The 20,591-nt window shown below is 39.2% G+C and overlaps 1 protein-coding gene across 3 annotated transcripts in view; it reads right to left on the bottom strand.

Moving 5' to 3' along the window:
* Positions 1 to 1,123: 1,123 nt before the first annotated feature.
* znf385d (zinc finger protein 385D) overlaps positions 1,124 to 20,591 on the bottom strand; it is a gene marked incomplete at its 5' end in the record, with an annotated part of 44,075 nt that continues 24,607 nt past the window's right edge. The window contains 5 exons of one of the 3 annotated variants that reach the window (XM_079468917.1): positions 1,124 to 3,962; positions 4,066 to 4,167; positions 4,754 to 4,935; positions 5,571 to 5,831; positions 16,945 to 17,116. In XM_079468917.1, the coding sequence (XP_079325043.1) occupies positions 3,729 to 3,962; positions 4,066 to 4,167; positions 4,754 to 4,935; positions 5,571 to 5,831; positions 16,945 to 17,116 (951 nt within the window). In that variant the 3' untranslated portion in view covers positions 1,124 to 3,728. The remainder of the gene's footprint in view (positions 3,963 to 4,065; positions 4,168 to 4,753; positions 4,936 to 5,570; positions 5,832 to 16,944; positions 17,117 to 20,591) is intronic. The other 2 variants (XM_079468918.1, XM_079468919.1) reach the window with 2 other exon arrangements.

The following is a 20,591-nucleotide window of genomic DNA, read 5'->3' as shown; positions in this document are numbered from 1 at the left end:
TGAATTTATACGATCTCATTTGTCACATTGTCACAAATTGACATCCGCAAACAATCAATAACTGTTAAGTAGTTTTAATTTAACATAATGAATATACAATACAATAATGTGAATTAATATAACTACATCAAATATGGGCAGTAATGCTTGCTTTCCACAAGTAACATCAGCTCTCTGATGCATTATCCTGCTATTATTCATTACGTTCTTAATAGACAGCAACTTAAGTAACGTTTTTTAGGGTGACCTGTCCCTTTAGAACAGGAACACTGTTCGGTATACATGTAAACTCTACTGTGTGTGTATAACCTGTCCCAGTACTCTTTGGTCGGTTAATTCAGTGAAATACAAATCAAAAGATAAACTAAATCTGATTTGGCTCCTGGCTCAACTAAAAAAAAACATGCATCTATCAGAAAACAGATTTTTCTCTCAAACACAACAATGTAGACTCCCACATACAGATGTTCAGCATTAGCGCTCGGAGACTGACAGACAACGGCCAGCGTTTCGTTCTGCTAGCCTCTCTGTTCATTACAGAACTTACGCAAGAGCATCCAGAAAGTTCACGAGAAGGTCCTCGGAGAGGACGGTCGCTCGGCTCCCCGGCTGCTTGACTTACGAGCATCTGACAAATATGAGTCATACTGGATGTCAGAGAATAAAATTGATGACAGGAGTGTTTTGTGCAGCACGCAACACCTGGAAAGGCACACTTGATCAAGAACAATGTTTAGCTTGGCTTTTTATAGACACTTTAGTTGTGGTTGAGCAGAAGTACGATCGTAGATCGCAGGGATTATTGATGCCCGTATGACTCACTTTTACCGTCTCGTGAACCAACACAAGCAAAGTCGAGATCATTTCACTCGCAAACCATACAAGGAATGGCTCTCGCTGAAACAATAACTCTGTCAAACTTTACTCATCCTCATGTCGCTCCGAACCGTAATCATTTTCAATCGACTGTGAAATATAAAAGAAAAGAAAACTTTTCAGAAACGATACCGTGCTTTGTTACAGGAACCTTAAGCTGTTTTCTGCTACTGTGTAAAAAAAGGCACGATGTGTCATATATGAATATCTATACGGGAGTGAATTAATTTGACGTACAAACGGGTTTACAAAGCAGGATTCTTTATTATGAAGTTGTTTGTTGGTTTTCACATTGCAAGAAGAGACAGACAAGCGTCGTGACCCCGCAGCAGCTAATGTTATATTCATTAGATTTTTCCCAGGGACATCTTCCGGTGAAAGGCCTTTTATAACACAAACAAACACACTCCTACAAATTTACATATTCATCTGTTTTGCATACATTCCACTATATTTTTTAACCTTGCTGTGACATGAATCAGTAGGATTTTACTTTGGAAATCAAGCATCTTCCCCTGCGTCCTGCCTGCCACACACACACACACACACACACTCGCACGCACGCACACAAATCACACACACACACACACTACAGCAGGGCTTAATGTGAGCTGGAACAAATTTCTTAAGCTTTACTTTGGATCGGCATCTATTACAGTTCTCCATATCATGCATCTCTCAAAGACACGAATTCTAACACATTTCATGAAAAATCCAACAGAATTATATTCATGTTGTCAATAACACACAGGATGAACATGTCAGACCACACATTAAATCAATGTGGTATATGAAACATCTCATCGTGGAACACACAAACACAAGACCTGGAATCTGCTCTGGGAAGAACACGTGAACTCTTCTTTAATGACCTGATTGAATGGAGTGTTTCATTCCTGTACTGCAAGTGACACCAAATGGAGCTGACGAAACACTGACCGTTAAAACAAAGATTTGAAACAGGTTTGCCAAACATACATTTTTCATTGGTTGGATAAACTGCTAACCTTGCACCAAAATAGTCCTCGAGATGCTTAAACACAGCGTAGCAGTGTTTACAGTTTTCAGGAAGATCAATCTGTGAATGGTTTACATATAGCTCAACATTAAGCCAACTTTTGCCTCTCTATCGCCAACTCAGTCTGAAATATAAAGCTGCAGTTATATCTTTACACTTCTGCCAAATTCTTCCCAACGTATAAATCATTATTATGATTCAATCTTATTGTTGTGAATTGGGGTGAGATAAGCAGACCGTGTTTTACGTAAATGCTCGTTTATTTTAAACCTAAAAGTTACAAATTGTACAGTATCTTTAAGATGAACAAGATAGATTGAAGATACGAGACCCTGGACCACAAGAATAAGGGTCAATTATTTTAAATTAAGATTAATCATCTGAAAGCTAAATAAATACGATTTCCATTGATGGTTGGTTAGCATAGGACAACATTTGGCCTAGATACAACTATTGTAAAAAATGTCATTTTAAACTAAACTAAAAAAGCAATTAGAATTCGGAGAAAATCGTCTTTAAAGTCCTTCAGAGGAGCCGTGGCAGGCCGTTGCTAAGAAGAAACAGGTTTTTTTTAATGCTCACTATTGGCGTACCGCTGTAATGATGTTGCCGAAAGCAGAAATTCGAAGCTTTACATACGTAGACACCGAACTTGAGGGAAGTTTGTAGATGTGTTTCTGGCCATTTTTGTTTGCGATTTGGCACAAAAAAATTTGATATATTTACGTGCAAAATATCTCCTTGGAACATGATCTTTACTTAAAGGAGTAGTTCACCTAAAAAAAGTCCCCATTGACTTTCCATAGTAGCAATAAGAATGACTTATTTTGAGGTGAGCTACTTTTGGCATAAAATAAATATGGATAATTTTGACCCATACAATGTTTTGTTGGCTATTGCTACAAATATACCGGTGCTACTTATGACTGGTTTTGTGGTCCAGGGTCACGTCTGTGTGCTTTCACATAGATTTCACTTTGCAATTTTCAGAAAGTTATACGTCTCTTCTATGCCCTTGCAATGTGGTTCTTATTGATATGAATGCAGTTTTCTCTAGGGCGGAGCGTAAATGTCCAAACATGTGACGCGCCGAGATCAATCCTGTCCCACATTATTTACGTTATCATTACGTATGAAGCAGTGATCATCTCATTCATTACACAGCTGAAACCAGGATGGTTCTAGTCATCTAAAGCAGTGAACATCTACAACAACAACAGCTTAAAGTGCAACAGCAGTCAAATATAACCCTCTCCGTAACATTTTTGTTTACAATTATATCTTAAATGTAAAATTACAATTTGCCTTCTCACCGGCATCATATTATTTTATTGCCTCAGTAAACACAAAACACAATGTCCAAGCTGTTCTTTTTTTACAATGAATGAGCTATGAAATGAAAACACATCAGTTTTGTGTTACGAACAGAAAATGCATATCCAATACAAACATTTCTCATTGGCGCATGGCTTGAAATATAGCACACTGGATTAGGAATCGCTTAGTTTCGTTGTACTAAAAACAGCTCGGACATTCTGTCCAACATCAATTCTTGCGTTTCACCGAAGACGGAAAATAATGCAGCCTGGAGTGACAGCGAGTCAATTATTACGACATTTCCTTTGATGTTGTACACGTCGTACCATGACGATAACGAAACACAACTCACTGGAACATTTATAGCTTCAGTGTGTCGCATAAAAAGGACAATGCATAGTTACATGGCTCTCGAATTATTGCGATGTGTCACATTTGATGCGGGTGTGGCACCCGCCGTGAGGTTTTATGGAGGACAGAAGCGGTGATCCAAGCATGTGAGGTCAGAGTTCAAAGGTCAATAAGGGGCGAACAGTACAGGCGTGTGAGCAGTCCTGATTGGCCCCGGGGCCGGGCGGAGCAGCGTGGCTGGGAGGGTCTGAGTCTGAAAGAGGGCGGGATTATGGCAGGCACGCAGGGGAAAGGCGGAGCTTACAGCGGCGACCGCCGCAGCGACAGCTGCCAGGTGTGATGGCATTATCCTGCCTGTCAGAGGTGGACACAAGTCTTTTCCTACTGCCATCTTCACCTGCTGGGTAGAGGATAGGTGGGGTTTATTCTTTTATATTCAATATTCTATGAATATCATACGAGGTGTGTTTATTTTAAAGCTTTAAAGTGAAGCAGGGACTGACCGTCTGTTTGGTTTGTCCTCTTTGGGTTTTGCTGTAAGGACCGTACTTGGGTTTGTCTGGCTTTCCCGCTGCTCTGTCTTTGTGGCGTCTGCTGCTAATGTGCTAAACAAAAGACAAACGTTTTTTAGACACGAATCAAGATCCAAGTACAACATTGATTTTACAATTTCAAGAGATTCTGCATTATGTCTCTGAGACATCAATGAGATTAAATGGAGAGCAAATGGAAACTTTTGCGTCTCTGAATAACACCCATCTACACCGGATGCGGCGCGACAAGAGACAACAGAAAGCATTAGAACCCATTATAATTCAAACTTTTGTCCGGACCTGGTGCTGTAGACACGGTGTCAGAGTCAGAAATCTCAGAACTCTCTCTATTAGAGTTTGAGAAGAGATGTCAACAATGTGTCAAACTGAGCTCAGATTTGTCTAAACTACCATCAAAAGTCAAAATTATTGACGATTATTGAAACATTTCTCATCGAATTGACCAAAATCCACATTATTTTACTACATTGATTTTACACCTCCGTACTCTTCATGCATTTCAACTATTACACTGTCATTAGTTTTAGGAGAACCATCTGACACTAAGATGATACTTAAATGAATCACAACTTTGAACTCCATCAAATCTCATGAGCTATGAAAGTTGCGTTTTCTGACAAATGTGCAGTCAGGACACCTGTTTGAGTTGCGTCTCTGAATTGACGTGCACGTCGCAGGTTTCACAGTGAAAGATCTTGTTCTGCAGGCCCATCTCTGTCTTGGTGGGCATCGTCAGCTTGCTTTTTAGCCCCGGTCTGGGAAAAGATTTGATGGAACCGTTTCCACTGCGAGCCTCCAGCATGGTCTTGTGCTTGGTGCCTGAGGAACAGAACATGGCAGCTTCAAAACATTTATCATCTTAATGAGACACCTTTGCCAGAGAAAACAATCCCATACGCACCGGGCTGTACATCTAGTCTTTAGGACTGCTGCGTTTCATTTATCAAAGCAATATTTTTTGTGGCACGCCGCAAGTTGTTTCACTGTATCAGTCCTCGGTATAAATGAACATATTTTGCGCGGTGCTGTGTTAAGTTATGTGCTGCCTTTATTTTAATACGCCCAGAGTTATAAAAGGGCATAAAAGTGCCTCTCTGTGTGCATTAATAAAAGATGCTTTAATAAGGAAAATAATTTAAAATAAAATTCTGTCATCATTTATTCACTCTCGTGTGGTTGTAAACCGGTATGCGACTCTTTCTGCTGTCGAACCCAAAAGAAGTTTGGTGGTTTTGCATTCATACAATGGAAGTCGATGGAGATCGACGCTCATCAAAATATCTTCATAAGAAAGAAAGTCAGACAGGTTTGAAATGACACAAGAATGAGTAAAGCATCTTTAAAACAACATCTGAGCACACGGTGGGTTTATCCTGAAGTTTCTTGCCAAATTAAAGTACTGAAAGGGCTTTTACAGATTATGGTGGTGTATGGCACATAGAGATGTTCCTCACCGCTGTTGTGCGCCTCCAGCTGGGATGCGGAGTTGGCGGCCACCTTACAGAGAGAGCAGTAGAGCAGACGCATGGCTTTCTCCTCCTCTGACTCCATCTCTGATGTCACTTCACTCTCTTGTTCTGTCGGATGCGGTGGGCTGGGTGCGAGGGAGGGTCCGTCCTCACCTCCTGACACTGAAGTAGACTCCGCCTCCGTGGGGCTCAAGTTGGGGGTGCATGAGGGAGATGATGGAGCCGCGAGCTCTCCAGGACCTTCATCTACAGAAGAGGAGGGACATTGAGTGTGGGAAGTGTGCGAATCCAATTGACTAAAATTGAAAACAATCCCATCGACGGAATGTCAATCAATTAACGTCTATTAACTAAATCACGTCTTAACAAATTGTGCAATTGTTCGAAAGACGAGACTGTAAGTGCAGATGTTGTCATCGCAGTTTTTAAGGATTTAGTTTCAGTTTTTCAATCATGTACAATAATTCCAGACTGATCTGATTAAGGTGAGATCACATCTTTGTGTTCATACAAGAAATCTATTTTGTTACTAGAGTTAATGGCAAAGAATGCATGGAAATCTATATTGATGTTTCCTACACACTGAACACAATAAACAAAAGATATCATTAAACATCCTAAAGGTTTTTATTTATTTAATGTGCCCATCTATAGGAAAAATGACAAATGAGATCCCATAAATCTCTCCATTATTTCAAGACATCAATGAGAAATGCAAATGGAAACTTTCTATGTCTCATGTGCGTCTCAGATATTTCTACTCAAAAAGAGTCAGAAATCTTACAAATGTCTCTGTCATTAGTTTCAAAAGAGATTTCAGATTTAGCAATCAAAAGTCAATATGATTGAAGATCTCTATATGACTGTAAAAATGTTACCTAGTTGCCGGTAACTTATTGTAGATTTATATTTATTGGCAACAGTTTGTTCAAAGATAAATGAACATTAAACATTAACAAGTATTTATCTTTACAGAAAAAAAAACGATAAAATAACCGCCTCATGCAAAGCATTCTGGGATCCAAAAATCCACATAAATGTCATTTCTTTTTCTAATTTTGGTTCCCAGAATGCTTTGCATGCTACTGTTATCTATAGTTTTTTTCTGTAAGGATAAATGTTTCTGTTTAATGTTCATTTATCTTTGAGCAAACTGCCCATAAATATAATAAATAAATATAAATCTACAGTAAGTTATTGGCAACTAGCTGGATAACATTTTTACAGTGTAGTCATATTGAGATCTTCAATAATATTGACTTTTGATTGCAAAATCTGAGCTTGGTTTGAGACATTGTTGTAAATCTACAGTAATACTATAATATCTACAGAAATTCTTTTCAGTGAACTTAAACGTTTCTCATCAGATTGACTCAACTCCAAAATACTATACATTCATTTTACCCCCGCGTTCCATTAATTACACTTTCATTTCTTTCTTTTTATATTTCTCCTCACAGCATTTTAGTAGAAACATCTGGAACTAAATCGATACTTCCGTAAACGAAAGATTTTAAATCTATTGATGCGCACAACCTATAAGAATCCCAAACACATAACAGCATCTATTCGATGGTTGAGTATTGGATTGTTCTGTCAATGAGTAAGTACACAGCAGATACACATAAATGCAAAATCCATGATGTCACTGAAGACTTCTCAACCTCTGGAACCATCACGTCTGTCAACAACACATAAATACGTTATTCCATCAAATGTCTCTCTCGTGTCCAGGTTTTCCACTGCTGAAGAATTCCTTTCATCCACGCGAGAAGATAACGTCTGGAAAATAACTGTGTCAAATACTGAGATCGATAACCTTAAACAGTTGACATACAAATTATTTACCCAGAATGAGATTAACCGGCCTCAGATGAGCTCTGGATTTGGCAGCTCGCACTGATCAATGTCTGAAGGGGTCTGGACTCCTTGTACAGTAATACCACAGAGGAGGCACATGCGGGGACTCGATCGATACTGAATTACGTCCTTCTATTTTGGAGAGTCTCTTATTTACCCCGTCCTGACCGTGGCTCTAAAAGAAGACGGGCACGGACGCACGGCACATCCCGCCGCCGTCGAACAGAATCATACGCATTTGGAGCCCAGGCCCGGAGTACCTCATCCATGTTAAAAGGCTCGCCAGCTGGCTAAAAGAGATTAACTTGTTGAGCCATGCAGTGGGACGGAAGCGCCAGCGGCGAATGAAGCCATTTCTCCAGCGCCAGAAAAGCATCATTGACCACGACGCCTCAGCACACTGAGACTTTCATTTACACTCCAGTTTCCATTAAATCTGCACTGGCATGGAAACTTCAGCCGAGTTTGACCGCTGTAAGTGAGAGGACACTCAACTAAAGACTGGAGACTGCGAGGACACACACGGACATTCAATTACTCTTCTGAAATTTATCAGATGAAAGTTCAGTTCTCTGGAGAAATGATGGGGCTTCTGTCAACCACTATGATGTTATGCGCTCCATTATTTACCCTTATGTACTGTGGTTCAACTATAGTGACCATGTTTATTGCTTTTATTACCGCAAATGTCCTACGGTCCCACCACAATGGTTTCACCACGGTATTTGTAGTAAAACTACAGTTTGTCGAGACAAGTCATATTTATTTTTGTAGCACTTTTTACAATTTGTGTGTACTAAAGAAAAACACACAGAATAAATAAAGATAAAACCTGAAGGGTAGTATACAGTATATGAAATAGATATCTTATACACAGCCAGGGTTAAAAAATAGGAGACCATTACAAAATGATTTTCAGTCTTTTTGAATGAACTATTTCTAGGCATGTGTTACGGTAAAATTATCATTTTTGTTTTCTTCTGTGAACTACTAACAATATTTCTCACATATTTCAAAAAACAAGTTTTTAATGTGTTGGTAAGCTGTGTGTTTTGAGTTATTATGGCTTAAATCTAAACAAACCAACTGCACGTTTATTGATATTAATTGGAATGCACAATAAAAAAACATGATTTTAGAAAAAATCTAATTTTGGAACCAAACTCTTCAAATTTAATTTATTTGCAGAAAATGAAAATTGGAGAAACGGGTGAGAATAACAGATAATGGGCTTTGTATTTTTTCAGATATCAAATACGGCAAAGATCTATCAAGGAACAGTTGAAAATGATTATTTTATGTGACAACTTGCAATATTATCACAGTTTTCAAGTGTCTTGTCATGCTGGATGTTGGATGACTTTACGTCACTCCTGAGGTTTGATTTTGTTGAAATTCAACAGACGCTGGACTGGAATGACCACAATACATCTAGAAATCAATATTTCCAAGGCTGCATATACAAACGGGCTGATAGGCATCATGTTATATTATAGAATACAAAACACACTATATTATTGCAAGTCTTATAAAAGATGAGCTAAAGATGCCTTTAGATACATTATCAACATCAAAGTCAAATAAAAATTAGCATTACTATCATATTAATAGTAATCAATCAGCCAAAAAAGAACGTGGTTACTACACTTTTACCATAGTAAAAACCATGGTTTGCTAAGGGTTCGTACCATACTACTACAGCTCTGACCATGTATACAGTATCTCTCTCTTACCACCAAACCCATGTGCAGATACAGTAAATATATAATGTGAACAGGCCGAGCAATTCAGATAACTGCCTTGTGAATACTTTCCATCCGGCAGGAGGTCTCTGCATTTTTTCTACAACGAAGAGGCATATTAAACACAGCTCTGCTCGACATTACTTCACAGCCAGACGCCTGCAGGGTCATTTATGGGAGTATCACCTTCAGATGAAGTATAAATGAGATAAGCGGGTACACCGCAGTGCTGACCTGTGCATTAGCCAGTTACGGGAAGCCCACCAACAAACAGGAAGTCTGGCGTAGACACGACTGCAGGCCACTCGATGTGTGTGCATCGTAATCAAAAACCACAGTCAGGGTAAAAGTTAGACGAACAAAAGTTAGGGATAGCAGACTTAAGGTGACTTGAGCAGATAAATGTACATTAAACTCAAAAGAATACATAATCATTTATATAAATGAGGTAAAAACATACTGATGGACAACAGCATTAAACTTAATGAATCCTCGTAAACCCACACGCAGCGCTGCCCAACTAGTGTGTGTGTGTGTGTGTGCGTGTGTGTGTGTGTGTGCGTGCGTCTTTAATTGTGTGTGTGATTAAGTTGAACACCATTTGTGTGTGAAAATAAGTCATTAAAAGGTCATTTGTGAGCGAAACGGCCGATTTAATTGTCTGCCAGTGTAGTAATAATCTATATCCCCGCTACACTGACCTCTGAACCACAGGAGGTGAAAGGGACAGAGATAAACTAGAAAAGACAGAGAAAGAGAGAGACAGATCAATTGTCCCTCATTAATGACCATAATGGCTGTGATCAATCTACATTTTGTAGTTTGTGACTACAACCCACTTTTGCTTGGACTATGCCTTTAGTTTCCACTTTTGCTCGTGACTTATTCTGAAAGTCCCGTATTTGTTCTTATCTAAAGTTGTCTAGCAATCAGTTTCTTTATACAACGTGTAAAAAAGCAATTTAACACCGGCACACTTATAAATAGATAGACAAATAGTTAGACAGACAGAAAGACAGGCAGACAGACAGACAGAAATTTACTGCAGACAGACAGACAGATAGATAGAGATACAGACAGATATACTGATAAATAGACAGACAGGAAGACAGACAGATAAAATGTGTCGGCAGACAGACAGACAGACAGACAGACAACATACAGACATATAGATAGAGATAGAGATACAGACAGATAGACTGAAAAATAGAGAGACAGAAAGACAAGCAGATAGACAGGCAGACAGACAGAAATATGGACAGATAGAAAGACAGACAGACAAAGGCAGAGACCGACAGAAAGATGGATAGTTAGACAGACAGAATGACAAGCAGTTAGACAGGCAGACAGACAGACAGAAATACAGACAGATAGTAAGACAGACAGACAAAGACCGACAGAAAGATGGATAGTTAGACAGACAGGCAGACAGTTAGATAGACAGATATATAGGCAGGCCGAGAGATAAATAGAGATGCTGTTAGATACAGTAGATAGACAGACAGAAAGAGAGACAGATACAAATGCAAACAGATAGACCGTAAATATCTTGTTAAAGGGAATGTTATGTGTTTTGTACTGTTAATAGAAGGCAAATAAATAAAAGATAGGTAAAAGCGTTTGCTAGTGATTCTAGGATTGTGTCTTTATGTCTGTGGCGGTTAAAGAGAGGGGCAGTGATAATCCCTCCACCCTCATTATTACACTCACTCATCAGAAAGTTCCCTTGACTTGTGATTCTCACCATTATCCTGAATTAAGTGCTCTCATTATAATTATTACACCCCATGATGAATCACACAGACACGTCAAATCAGTGCCCGGCGCCCATACGTTCCTGTCACAGCCCTGTTTTGATTATGAATCGCCAGAAAATCTCATTTGAAAATCCTCCACAGTTTATACAGGGTGAGAGCTTATATCCGGTATAGAGAGGTCATTGGTGTTTCTGGAAATGACACTGCCTATATGTATACTGTAGATGATCAGTTCAGATGGGCTTTTGACCATTTACATAAAGGTTTGCCTGACTGAACTGTATAAAAGTCGCAATGTCATTTTTTACAGCTCTTACAATGATGTCTGATCCATCTGTACATAAATAAAACAACATTCTACTGGAATTGTAAAATGACACTGCAATCATAACATGGACAAATGGTTCTTTCTGAACTCAGTTCTTACATTACATCACATTGACATCATCTGCTTTGCCATCATGTCCTGTCCTGTCCTGTGTGTGTGTGTGTGTGTGTGTTAACAGTATAACAAACAAGGAAACAACTTTTTCGTAATCATGTGCTAGCCTGTTGTTCACCATATGACTCGATGGCCGAGTCCTGCATAGAATGTCACTACTGTTATTGTCCAACCTGTTACGTTGTTTCCACCCCGTGTCTCTTTTGTACACTCTGTTAACGTGTAGTTTTCAATACGGATTCAATCAAATCAACATATAAACACGTTTTTCCGGCTACTTGCAAAATGCAAAAAGTCACTTAAAAGTGGGCATTAAAATCTCTTCTTTCACTAAAAGAAACGCATTCAAATTATAATGTAGCATAAACATAACATTTTGATATAATACTTGTTTAGTTATACTGCAGAACCATTTTACCTCTTAGAAAATGTAAATACTACATGAACTATTAATTCCCAACACCTAAAAAGGGGAGAGAAAGTCAGGGGGGCATTTGTCCGGTCGCATGGTAAAAATGAAGTATATTTTCTTCTAGTTTGATGATAAAGTCATGGAAAGTTTAGTCATTTTTAAGGGAGTTGCTACTCTTAAATGGCGCTGAATAGTAGAAATGACCCATGTGTGAGTACTAACGTTTATTTTTTACTGAACATCTGATGTTTAAACTTCACGGCCCGTTCTGATATAAAATGCTCACCTTTGCTGTACAGTATGCACAGAGGGACTCTTAGTGACGTTTTGAAGTCCTCTGGACTAACTGCGTCTATAATTCAACCCTGAACACGCATTACGTGAAAAAGTCCCAAGTCTCTCAAGTTTGAGCGTCTCAAAGGCCTCAGTTTCCCTGACTGGTCCTCTCTCTACCTTCAGTTCGTGTCTGTGTGAGTTGGCATGCCTCCCTTGACAATCTGCACTTTAATAGCTAATATCAGGGTACATTTCCTGCAGCACTGAACTGGAACAGCGAGATGGTGAAGGTATTGCTGTTACACACACACACACACAACTAAAAGATCTGCTGATTCATCTTCTTATCTTCAACAAGACTCTTTGCCCTACGTCCATCCTGAGCATCACATCAAAAGGAAGAGTCATCACTCCGTCTCTCTTTCTTTCTGATGGGCTCCATGTGTGCTGATCTCGCAGTAGTCGATACTGGTCCCATGCCATTTCCAGTTCCCATTCGGTCTTTCAAGAAAAACAGGTACACTCAAATTTCTCTTTTTCTAAAGTTTCGATTCGTAACATTTGTCTCTCTATGGCCATCTCTGTTCGAAACATAAAATTCAGGTTTTTAATAACTTGTCTTTACACGAGCGGACGTCAAACTGACATTTCCAGCGAAATTCTACACGAGAGATCAACTTATAAGTCATCATTTTAGGCTTACTGCCATGAACTAGGGGGAAATAAGGAGATATTTAAAGGTGCAGTGTGTAGTTTTTTGGAGGATCTATTGTCAGAAATGCAATATGATATACATGGTTATGTGTTCGGAGGGGTAAAAATACATTACAAAATGAAGCCTTAAGTTTCACCGTGGGTCCCCTTACATTCACCATCGTTGTTTCTACAGTGGCCCTAAATGGACAAACTGAGTGTGTTTCGTAAATGTGGTATATCTTTCGCGACAGAAGCAAAAACGGCATCATAAACCTCTCTCAGCCTCCGCAGTGCTTTGAAAGGGAAGGAAAGGTTGGAGTGAGCAGTTGGTTGTAACTCTCGACCTCACCACTAGATGCAGCTAAAAATGACACACTGGTCCTTTAAGTATCTTTACTCTCAAGTACAATTTCAAGTATCTGTAGTGTTTTTATTTGGGATTTTTTTTTACTTCACTTCATTATGAAGCAAACAGTATATCATACATTGTACTCCACTACATTTCATAAATAAATTTTGTTTTTTACCTTTCAATACTTCTTCTTTCAGTACATCTAGTATTTTCTTTTTAATAGTGGGAAAGTATCCAATCCAATACAACTTTATTTGTTAAGCCCTTTAAAACAACATAAGCTGACCAAAGTGCTGTACAGAAGAATAAATAAGACATCATAATAAAAGACATAAAGTGCACAATTACATTTCAAAGTACTAGATTTTTTATGTATTTGAGTACATTAAAAACCTTTCAATAATGTATTTATGAAATAAAGGTGGAGTAAAACGTATGATATATGCTTTATAATGTGGTAAAGTCGTTTTGTTAAGCAAAACTAAAAACACAAAGTACAGATACTTTAAAAAATGAAAAACTTTACCTTCAAAATCAACTGAAGTCTCCCCGCCTAGAAACTGTTCACAACCTCTTCGACAGGTTTGGCTAAAATGATTCATACAATGACATTTCTTATTTTTTTACTTTGTAGCAACGGTTTGCATACAGCACACCTGTGGTTAAAGGTCTATACTGAAATGCTTTTTTTGAGTGGTCAAGTCAAGTCAAGTCAGCTTTATTTATATAGCGCATTTTACAATTTTCATTGTCACAAAGCAGCTGTACAAGAAAACATTGACTATAAGCAAAACATATAATGTTATGCAAGTCAAAACACAGGTCAAATATCAGACAGACTTTAAATTCCTATATGCAGTGTTCATTAAATAAGACTATCAAATTCTAGCAGCCCCCGGCCAGGCAAACAATGCAAAACAGTTTGCAAACGGTGGCGAGGAACCCAAAACTCCATTGGAGGAGAAAAAAACCTCAGAGGGACACCAGGACTAACCAGGGGATTCCAGTTCCCCTCTGGCAAAAACTGCAGCCTCGGCACAAGCTCAACAGTGCGCGCACAACAAGACAAAATTAAATAAAAATCAAATTTAAGATTACCATTAATACTTTTGTAGTCACAGCGTTTGTCAGGTCTGGGAATGGACTGCGTCCTGCCCGCTCTGGTAACCTTGGAACAATGACACAAGACTGGCTGAGAGTAGAGTACTGTTCTGCACTCTTTGATGCAACAAATACATCAGTTGTTATTGGAAGTGTTTCTGATCTGCACCTAAACCCACTGAACACATTAAAGATAAGTCAGACCCCATCACTCAACATCAGCACCTGATCTCACTGATGCTCTCGTATCTGAAGGGGCTCAAATCCCACAGCCATGTACCAACTTCTAATGAAAGTTTGCCCAGGACAGTAAAAGGTGTTATAAAGTAAAGTATATTGCAACAAAGTTACAAACACACAATCCTGTAGAATATCACACAACAGAATTCACTAAACCATTTACAATGATATTGCAAATTGATTTATTTTTTATTTCTGTATTAGCCAAACATGTGTGTTTGACATTTCTCAAATGCTCTGTGTATCGGATTTAGGACGGTTTATAAAAAAAGACCAAAATAGAAATCTGACCAAAAACACCTCAAAACCTTCCAGCTCAAGATTGCGGACACACCGACACACCTCTCTTCCCACACTTGATTCACCTCCAGCCCTGACAAACGACTGTTATTTAATAACATCGAAAAGCAACAAACATTGAATAAAACACATTAAATAGCCTCTCCAGCACGCTATCACCCCAGAGCTTTCCACTATCCAGAACTCCTTATTAGCCCCCGAGTCTCTGCTTTTCATTACACACGGAAAATAAACTCCAGATAATGCAGCTTTCAACCGCCCCCACAATTCATCTCGCTGACATCTCCACACATTAATATTCATTAGCGGACTGCGTTTTGACAAACAAACGCCCGGCACACCGCAAACGCTGTTACGACCGGCTGGTGTGCTTCGCTCAGTACGATGTGCTATGATTTATCGTGCGGTTTTGGCCCGCGCTCACGTACTCTACGGGGTCACCGTGCCCTTGTGTTTTCACACGCCTTATTAATGCAAACAATACCGGCTCGATTAGTTTTCCGATAACGGCGGAGGTGGGTTCCAGAGACAAGAGCTGACCAGGAAAAAAGAAATGTTAACAGAACGGTGTTGTTGTGGGTACGCACATTGTACAGAAAAAACAAAGTGCTGACGTTAGCTCGTCTTTTCGTGTTTACCTATTTGTTGTCATGTCTACGAGACTACACAAATAGCATTTTCCTCTAGCTCACAAAGGGATGGGCTTTAAGACATTAAAGGCTTGCGTTGACTTCAGGCTACGCTTGTGTCTTTATGGAACAAATCACCTAAAAATAACAATTCTGTCATTATTTACTGGACCTCATTAATTTTTGATCCTCTATGACTCTTCTTTCATAAACAGCTAAGAAATATCCTGAGATGCTCTTTTTTACACAATTATTTGTTTGAAGTTTGCCGGCTTCATTATGTACAAAAAGGCAATTTGTGTTTTACAGAAGAGAGAAAATCATACAAATACAACACAAACACAAAAGAGAGCAAAAAATTATGATAAAACCTCCTGAAAAACTACTGATTCTTTTCAACCCAAAGCCAAATGTTATTTCTCAGACGTCGCTCTTTTATTGCTCAAGGGATCTGAGTTTTCAAGTGTCTTTTACGTAAGGGATAATCCACAGCTAGCCATGTATTAAAGGATTTTAATACACTTGGCATTTGGTGGTTCTTGGGATCCACATCATGCATTAAAATCCTTTAAAGCATGGCTGCCATTCTTCCCAATATATATACAGGTTTGGACCAATCTGAGGGTGAGTAAATGATGACATAAGTGTCATTTTTGGGTAAACTGTCCCTTTAAATAAGTCTGACACATTGTCGACATCTCTTCACAAACTCTAATGATGGAGACATTTGTCAGATTTCTGACTCCTTTTCTCAAGAGAAATATCTGAGACGCTCATGAGACCTAAGCAAAGGTTTCTTTTTACTCTCCTTTTAATCTCAACCACGTCCAGAAGACAGAATGTAACCAAAGGCTGCAATGTTATATCCTAAGCTATGAACAATGCGATTCCCTTAACTTTACTCTAAAGTTGTTTTGATATTGAAAAAGCTCTGTCGATTATTGGTTCCACATCAGGTTCCAGATGTGTTGTGCTTTTGTACGACTATGAATCCTAAATGTATCCAGAGAATGTATCCAACACAGGGATCGCTAATAAAGAATAACCCACCAAAATAATCTAAAATACTCATGAAGTGAAAGGCTGCCCGCTGGACTAAAGTTATTCATTCTTCATTTATTAAACAGACGACCATCAACATCAGTAAAGGTCGATGAAAACCAGAACTCTTAATGTGCATCATGCCGTTTTCCATTGGCACAATCATGGAGGTATTGGTGTAATATCTGCAAAATGACTGCAAGATTTGTGTCTATAATACATATGATCTTTCAGGCGTATCTTCTGGCTCCAGTCAGACGGAGAAGTTTATGACAGAAATAGAAAGCAGAGGTCAACAGCACTGACACTGCCGGGATATTCGCTTAAATTCATCCTTGGTTGCCGGCAATAAAACGAGAAAGATTTGCACAATCTCTGAAAAAAAAGCAAGGGGCTCGCCCCCTAAAAAAGATCGTTCAGATCATTGAAAAAAAGGGCTCATGCTATTCAGGGTATATTAAATAAAAGTAAAGTATAGTGACAAACAACACACATGAGATCAATCTCTTACCTCTTTTGTCATCGTTGTTGGCAGCCGTGGCGGGTGAAAGTCCTCTAGGCGGCTCCCTGTTGGTATTTTCCCTGGTGGCCGGCAGGCTCTTCTGTTTGAGGCATTTTGGGGCATCCAAGGATTTGAGCTTCTTGGCGTGTTTGGTGCCTTTGTAGTGGGCCAGTGCCTGACTCTAGGGAACACAGAGAGGGCCAACCCGTGCCGAGGGCCAGCCGGAACCAGGTGTTAGCAGAATCAGAGAGCGAGTTAAAAGAGCTATGTACAATCTGCTGGAACCACGACTGCAATGTGGCACCATCACATTCTGTCCCTGAACAGCGCCCATCTGTGAGGGTACAAATGACAAGAAGCCTTTCAGATCTGCACAAGACCATGTTCAATGCAGCCGCCCGGCTATAACAGACGAAGCCTGGACCACGAATGCCGTGCTTTACCTTTCCATTCAGAGTCTTTGGCTCTGTTTTAAAAGTGAGCAGACCACCTACATAGACAGCAACACCTATCATTTCACACCGCTATTTCACGTGAGGAAAATATCAGTTTCTTGTTAAGAATTACAATAGTTTATCTGTGTAGATTTATAGAAAAAATCCAATGTATCAATTTACTTATTTTTATATTTGTTTTTAGTCAAAACAATATGACAGATTGGTTTAAAAAAGTTTCATTTTCTAAAATAAACACGTACATTATTAACTTTTTTTGCACATTTGAAAGGCATTCGGCAATGCAACAATGAAGCGCATAAACACTGACGCGCAAAAAAAGAACCTCGCCGATGTCGTCTTAATGAAAAACAAATTTAATATGTAGATATAATATTTTTTTATTCTTTTCCTAATGTTAATAAGATTAGATTAGATTAGATTCAACTTTATTGTCATTACACATATACAAGTACAGTGTAACGAAACGTAGTTTAGGTCTAACCAGAAGTGCAGTTAGCAAGTGCAGGATATACAGTTAGAATAAGGCAACCAAACGTCCAGTATGTGATTATTGTGCATTTACAAACTTTAGTATAAAACTATTTGGCAAATCATGGTTCATTAAAACGTTTGTATGCAAACGTATCGAACGACACCCGGCATCTTACATCTGTTTACATCTCAAAATGGCTATAAGACGTTGGAAGTGTGAGTATAGAAAAAAATGCTGGGGTTGTGGTTTAAATGAAGACAGAAAATGTCCATATTTAGTATTCATTCGATACTGAAAGTGTCAATTAACCTACTTAAGAAATTACCAATTGAACCTTTGAGACATTATATATGTTTGCTATTTCTGCTTATTTGAGTGCACACTTATTTTGTGATTAAAATCTTTTTCAGACAGAGTACATAACATCCTGTGTTCAATATAGTAATCAGTATTCGTGGGTTACTATAGTAATGATGAGAGCCTCAGGACGACACAAGTGATGCTGACACATAATACCTAGCTGTCAGGGCCGAGAGAGAAGACGCAAAACTGTGGATTTGCAATTGGAGATTAGATTTTTGCTGCCTGTCTGTTGTGTATGTGTGGGAGGTAGACAGCATGGCAGTTTTGGAACACGTCCTCACCAGCCGAGTAAAATGTTTGACAGAAAGTAAGGAAAGTAAGTCTTCTCTCCAGGCCTTTGGTACACGAGGCCATTATCCCTCTGACGCAGCACCATACATAAAACATCAGTAACAAATCTTTTAATAAGCACAGGCACAATGCTGGAAGTGTCATGAGATATCACCTTCACACCAGATTTATTATGACTCTCCTGGACCGGGCCATACACAACCTCTTCATTCGCTCTTGTTTACCTCGAAGCCAACTCGCGGATGTCTATTTGACTTTGTGAGGACACGATCAAGAGACAACCAAACACTTCTGTGAATAAATCAGACAGCCATTGCCACAGTGAGGCAAATGCTAGACATCACAAAACCACAGATCAACCAAAAATGTTTTGCAAACATTCCCATCACAATCTAAAGATAACATTATTATACAAACGTTTCGCTTAATGTTTTTATAATGTTGAGCACAATGTAAACATAAAACGTTATGTTAACATTATAAAAAACTTGAAAAAAAGTTGAAACAATGTTGGGCGATTCCGTGAAAATGTCAACCTTACCATGAAAAATAAGGTTTTTACTATGGCAACAGCACAGATATTAACATTTGGTGGTTCAAATACCCATGTGAGATCTCTATTTATTTTTTGTGCATGATTTTCCATAGTCAGGTAAGAGCCATTTTCAGGATTGTCACATCCATAACAAAAATACAACAAATGGTTCAATATATTCGTAACAAATTAATTCTCTGAGCATTTTTATGTCACGTCCATAACACGAAATGTCGGAATTGCCCTGTTCTCTTTCAGCTGTGAGTCTAACCAACTTTATACCATGTCTTATCCTCACCAAGCCATTCTCCCTCACACTTGATGCCTGCCGCAGGCTTTATATTCACTTTTTAACCTTTCATCTCTTTACAATACCAGTTATTTTGTAAAAACAGGGTCTTTACGCAAAGCAATAAAAGTCCACGCCACCTTAACTCCTTTGATATATTATACAAACATCAGAACAGGACACGGATTACATTCATATAGATTTAAATCGCCAGCTTTTGCAAGTAACACATCATTTGAGCGGGATATTGTTATGAAAATGGCTTTAACACCGAGATTAATGAGCTGTTGCCCGACAGCTTCCAGGTATCATCCCATCGTCCAATTGCAGGGGAGAAGGCAGTGACATAGATAAATGTCACGTGTAATCTATGCCGAAATCCAACATTCATTACAGGCATGACATGGAAAAGCCGTCTCTGTGACGGGTGAGAGCTGACGCCCGAGCGGGAGAAAGTGGGCTTTGTTCAGTGAGCCTTTAACTGAGATGGGACTCAGTTAAATGACGCTATCAATCAATCAACCGAGGAGCCAATTAGAGACCAGGTCACTGCGTTTGGCAGGCGATGAGAAAAGCACTCCGGGAACTAACAAGGTTTCTCTCCCGCTTGCCATTATATACTGTATTTATAATTCATACGCCGGGAAGAATGCATAACCAAGCGTCTCGCATTCAAATTGACCCTCAGCACCATGAAAACCCAACGTCCTTTCTAAAAGTCGCCACGTCCGTGTAACTCTCCACAAGTCATTGAATTACAAAAAATGGCCAGCGTCAAGAAACTCCAATGATTCCTTGGAGCTCGGGCGGCCAGTAATAACGAGTTTCACTGACCGTGAGCCGTGCCATGAATGCCTAATCTCTCGCAGGCCCCGTCTGTGATTGGCTGCTGGGCAGCTGCAGAAAATGCGATTGGTCAGCAGCTGTTCCGGCCCGCCGTTCTGTGACTGATGCCGGAGATGAGCTGTGGTTATTGTTAGATAGGCCTCAATCACACAGATATTACAGCTTGATATCAGACAGTGACGGAGTAAATGAATATTCTAATAGAGAGGATATGGGAAATGTTGCTTTTAAATAATCCTATTTGGATTTAATAGCTCTGGTCAAACGATTCACTTGGGCAGTTCTGCTGATCCGAGAATGACAAGGGATGGATGAGGATTAGAAAATTAAACAGCCATTGAGGTTGACTTCGATTGACCAAAAGGACAGTGATGCTCTCTGTGGATGATGATGTAAAGCCTA

The sequence above is a fragment of the Barbatula barbatula genome (genome assembly GCF_947034865.1).
Source record: "Barbatula barbatula genome assembly, chromosome: 12".
NCBI classification, from domain to species: domain Eukaryota; kingdom Metazoa; phylum Chordata; class Actinopteri; order Cypriniformes; family Nemacheilidae; genus Barbatula; species Barbatula barbatula.
This window is presented reverse-complemented; position numbering and strand designations above follow the sequence as displayed.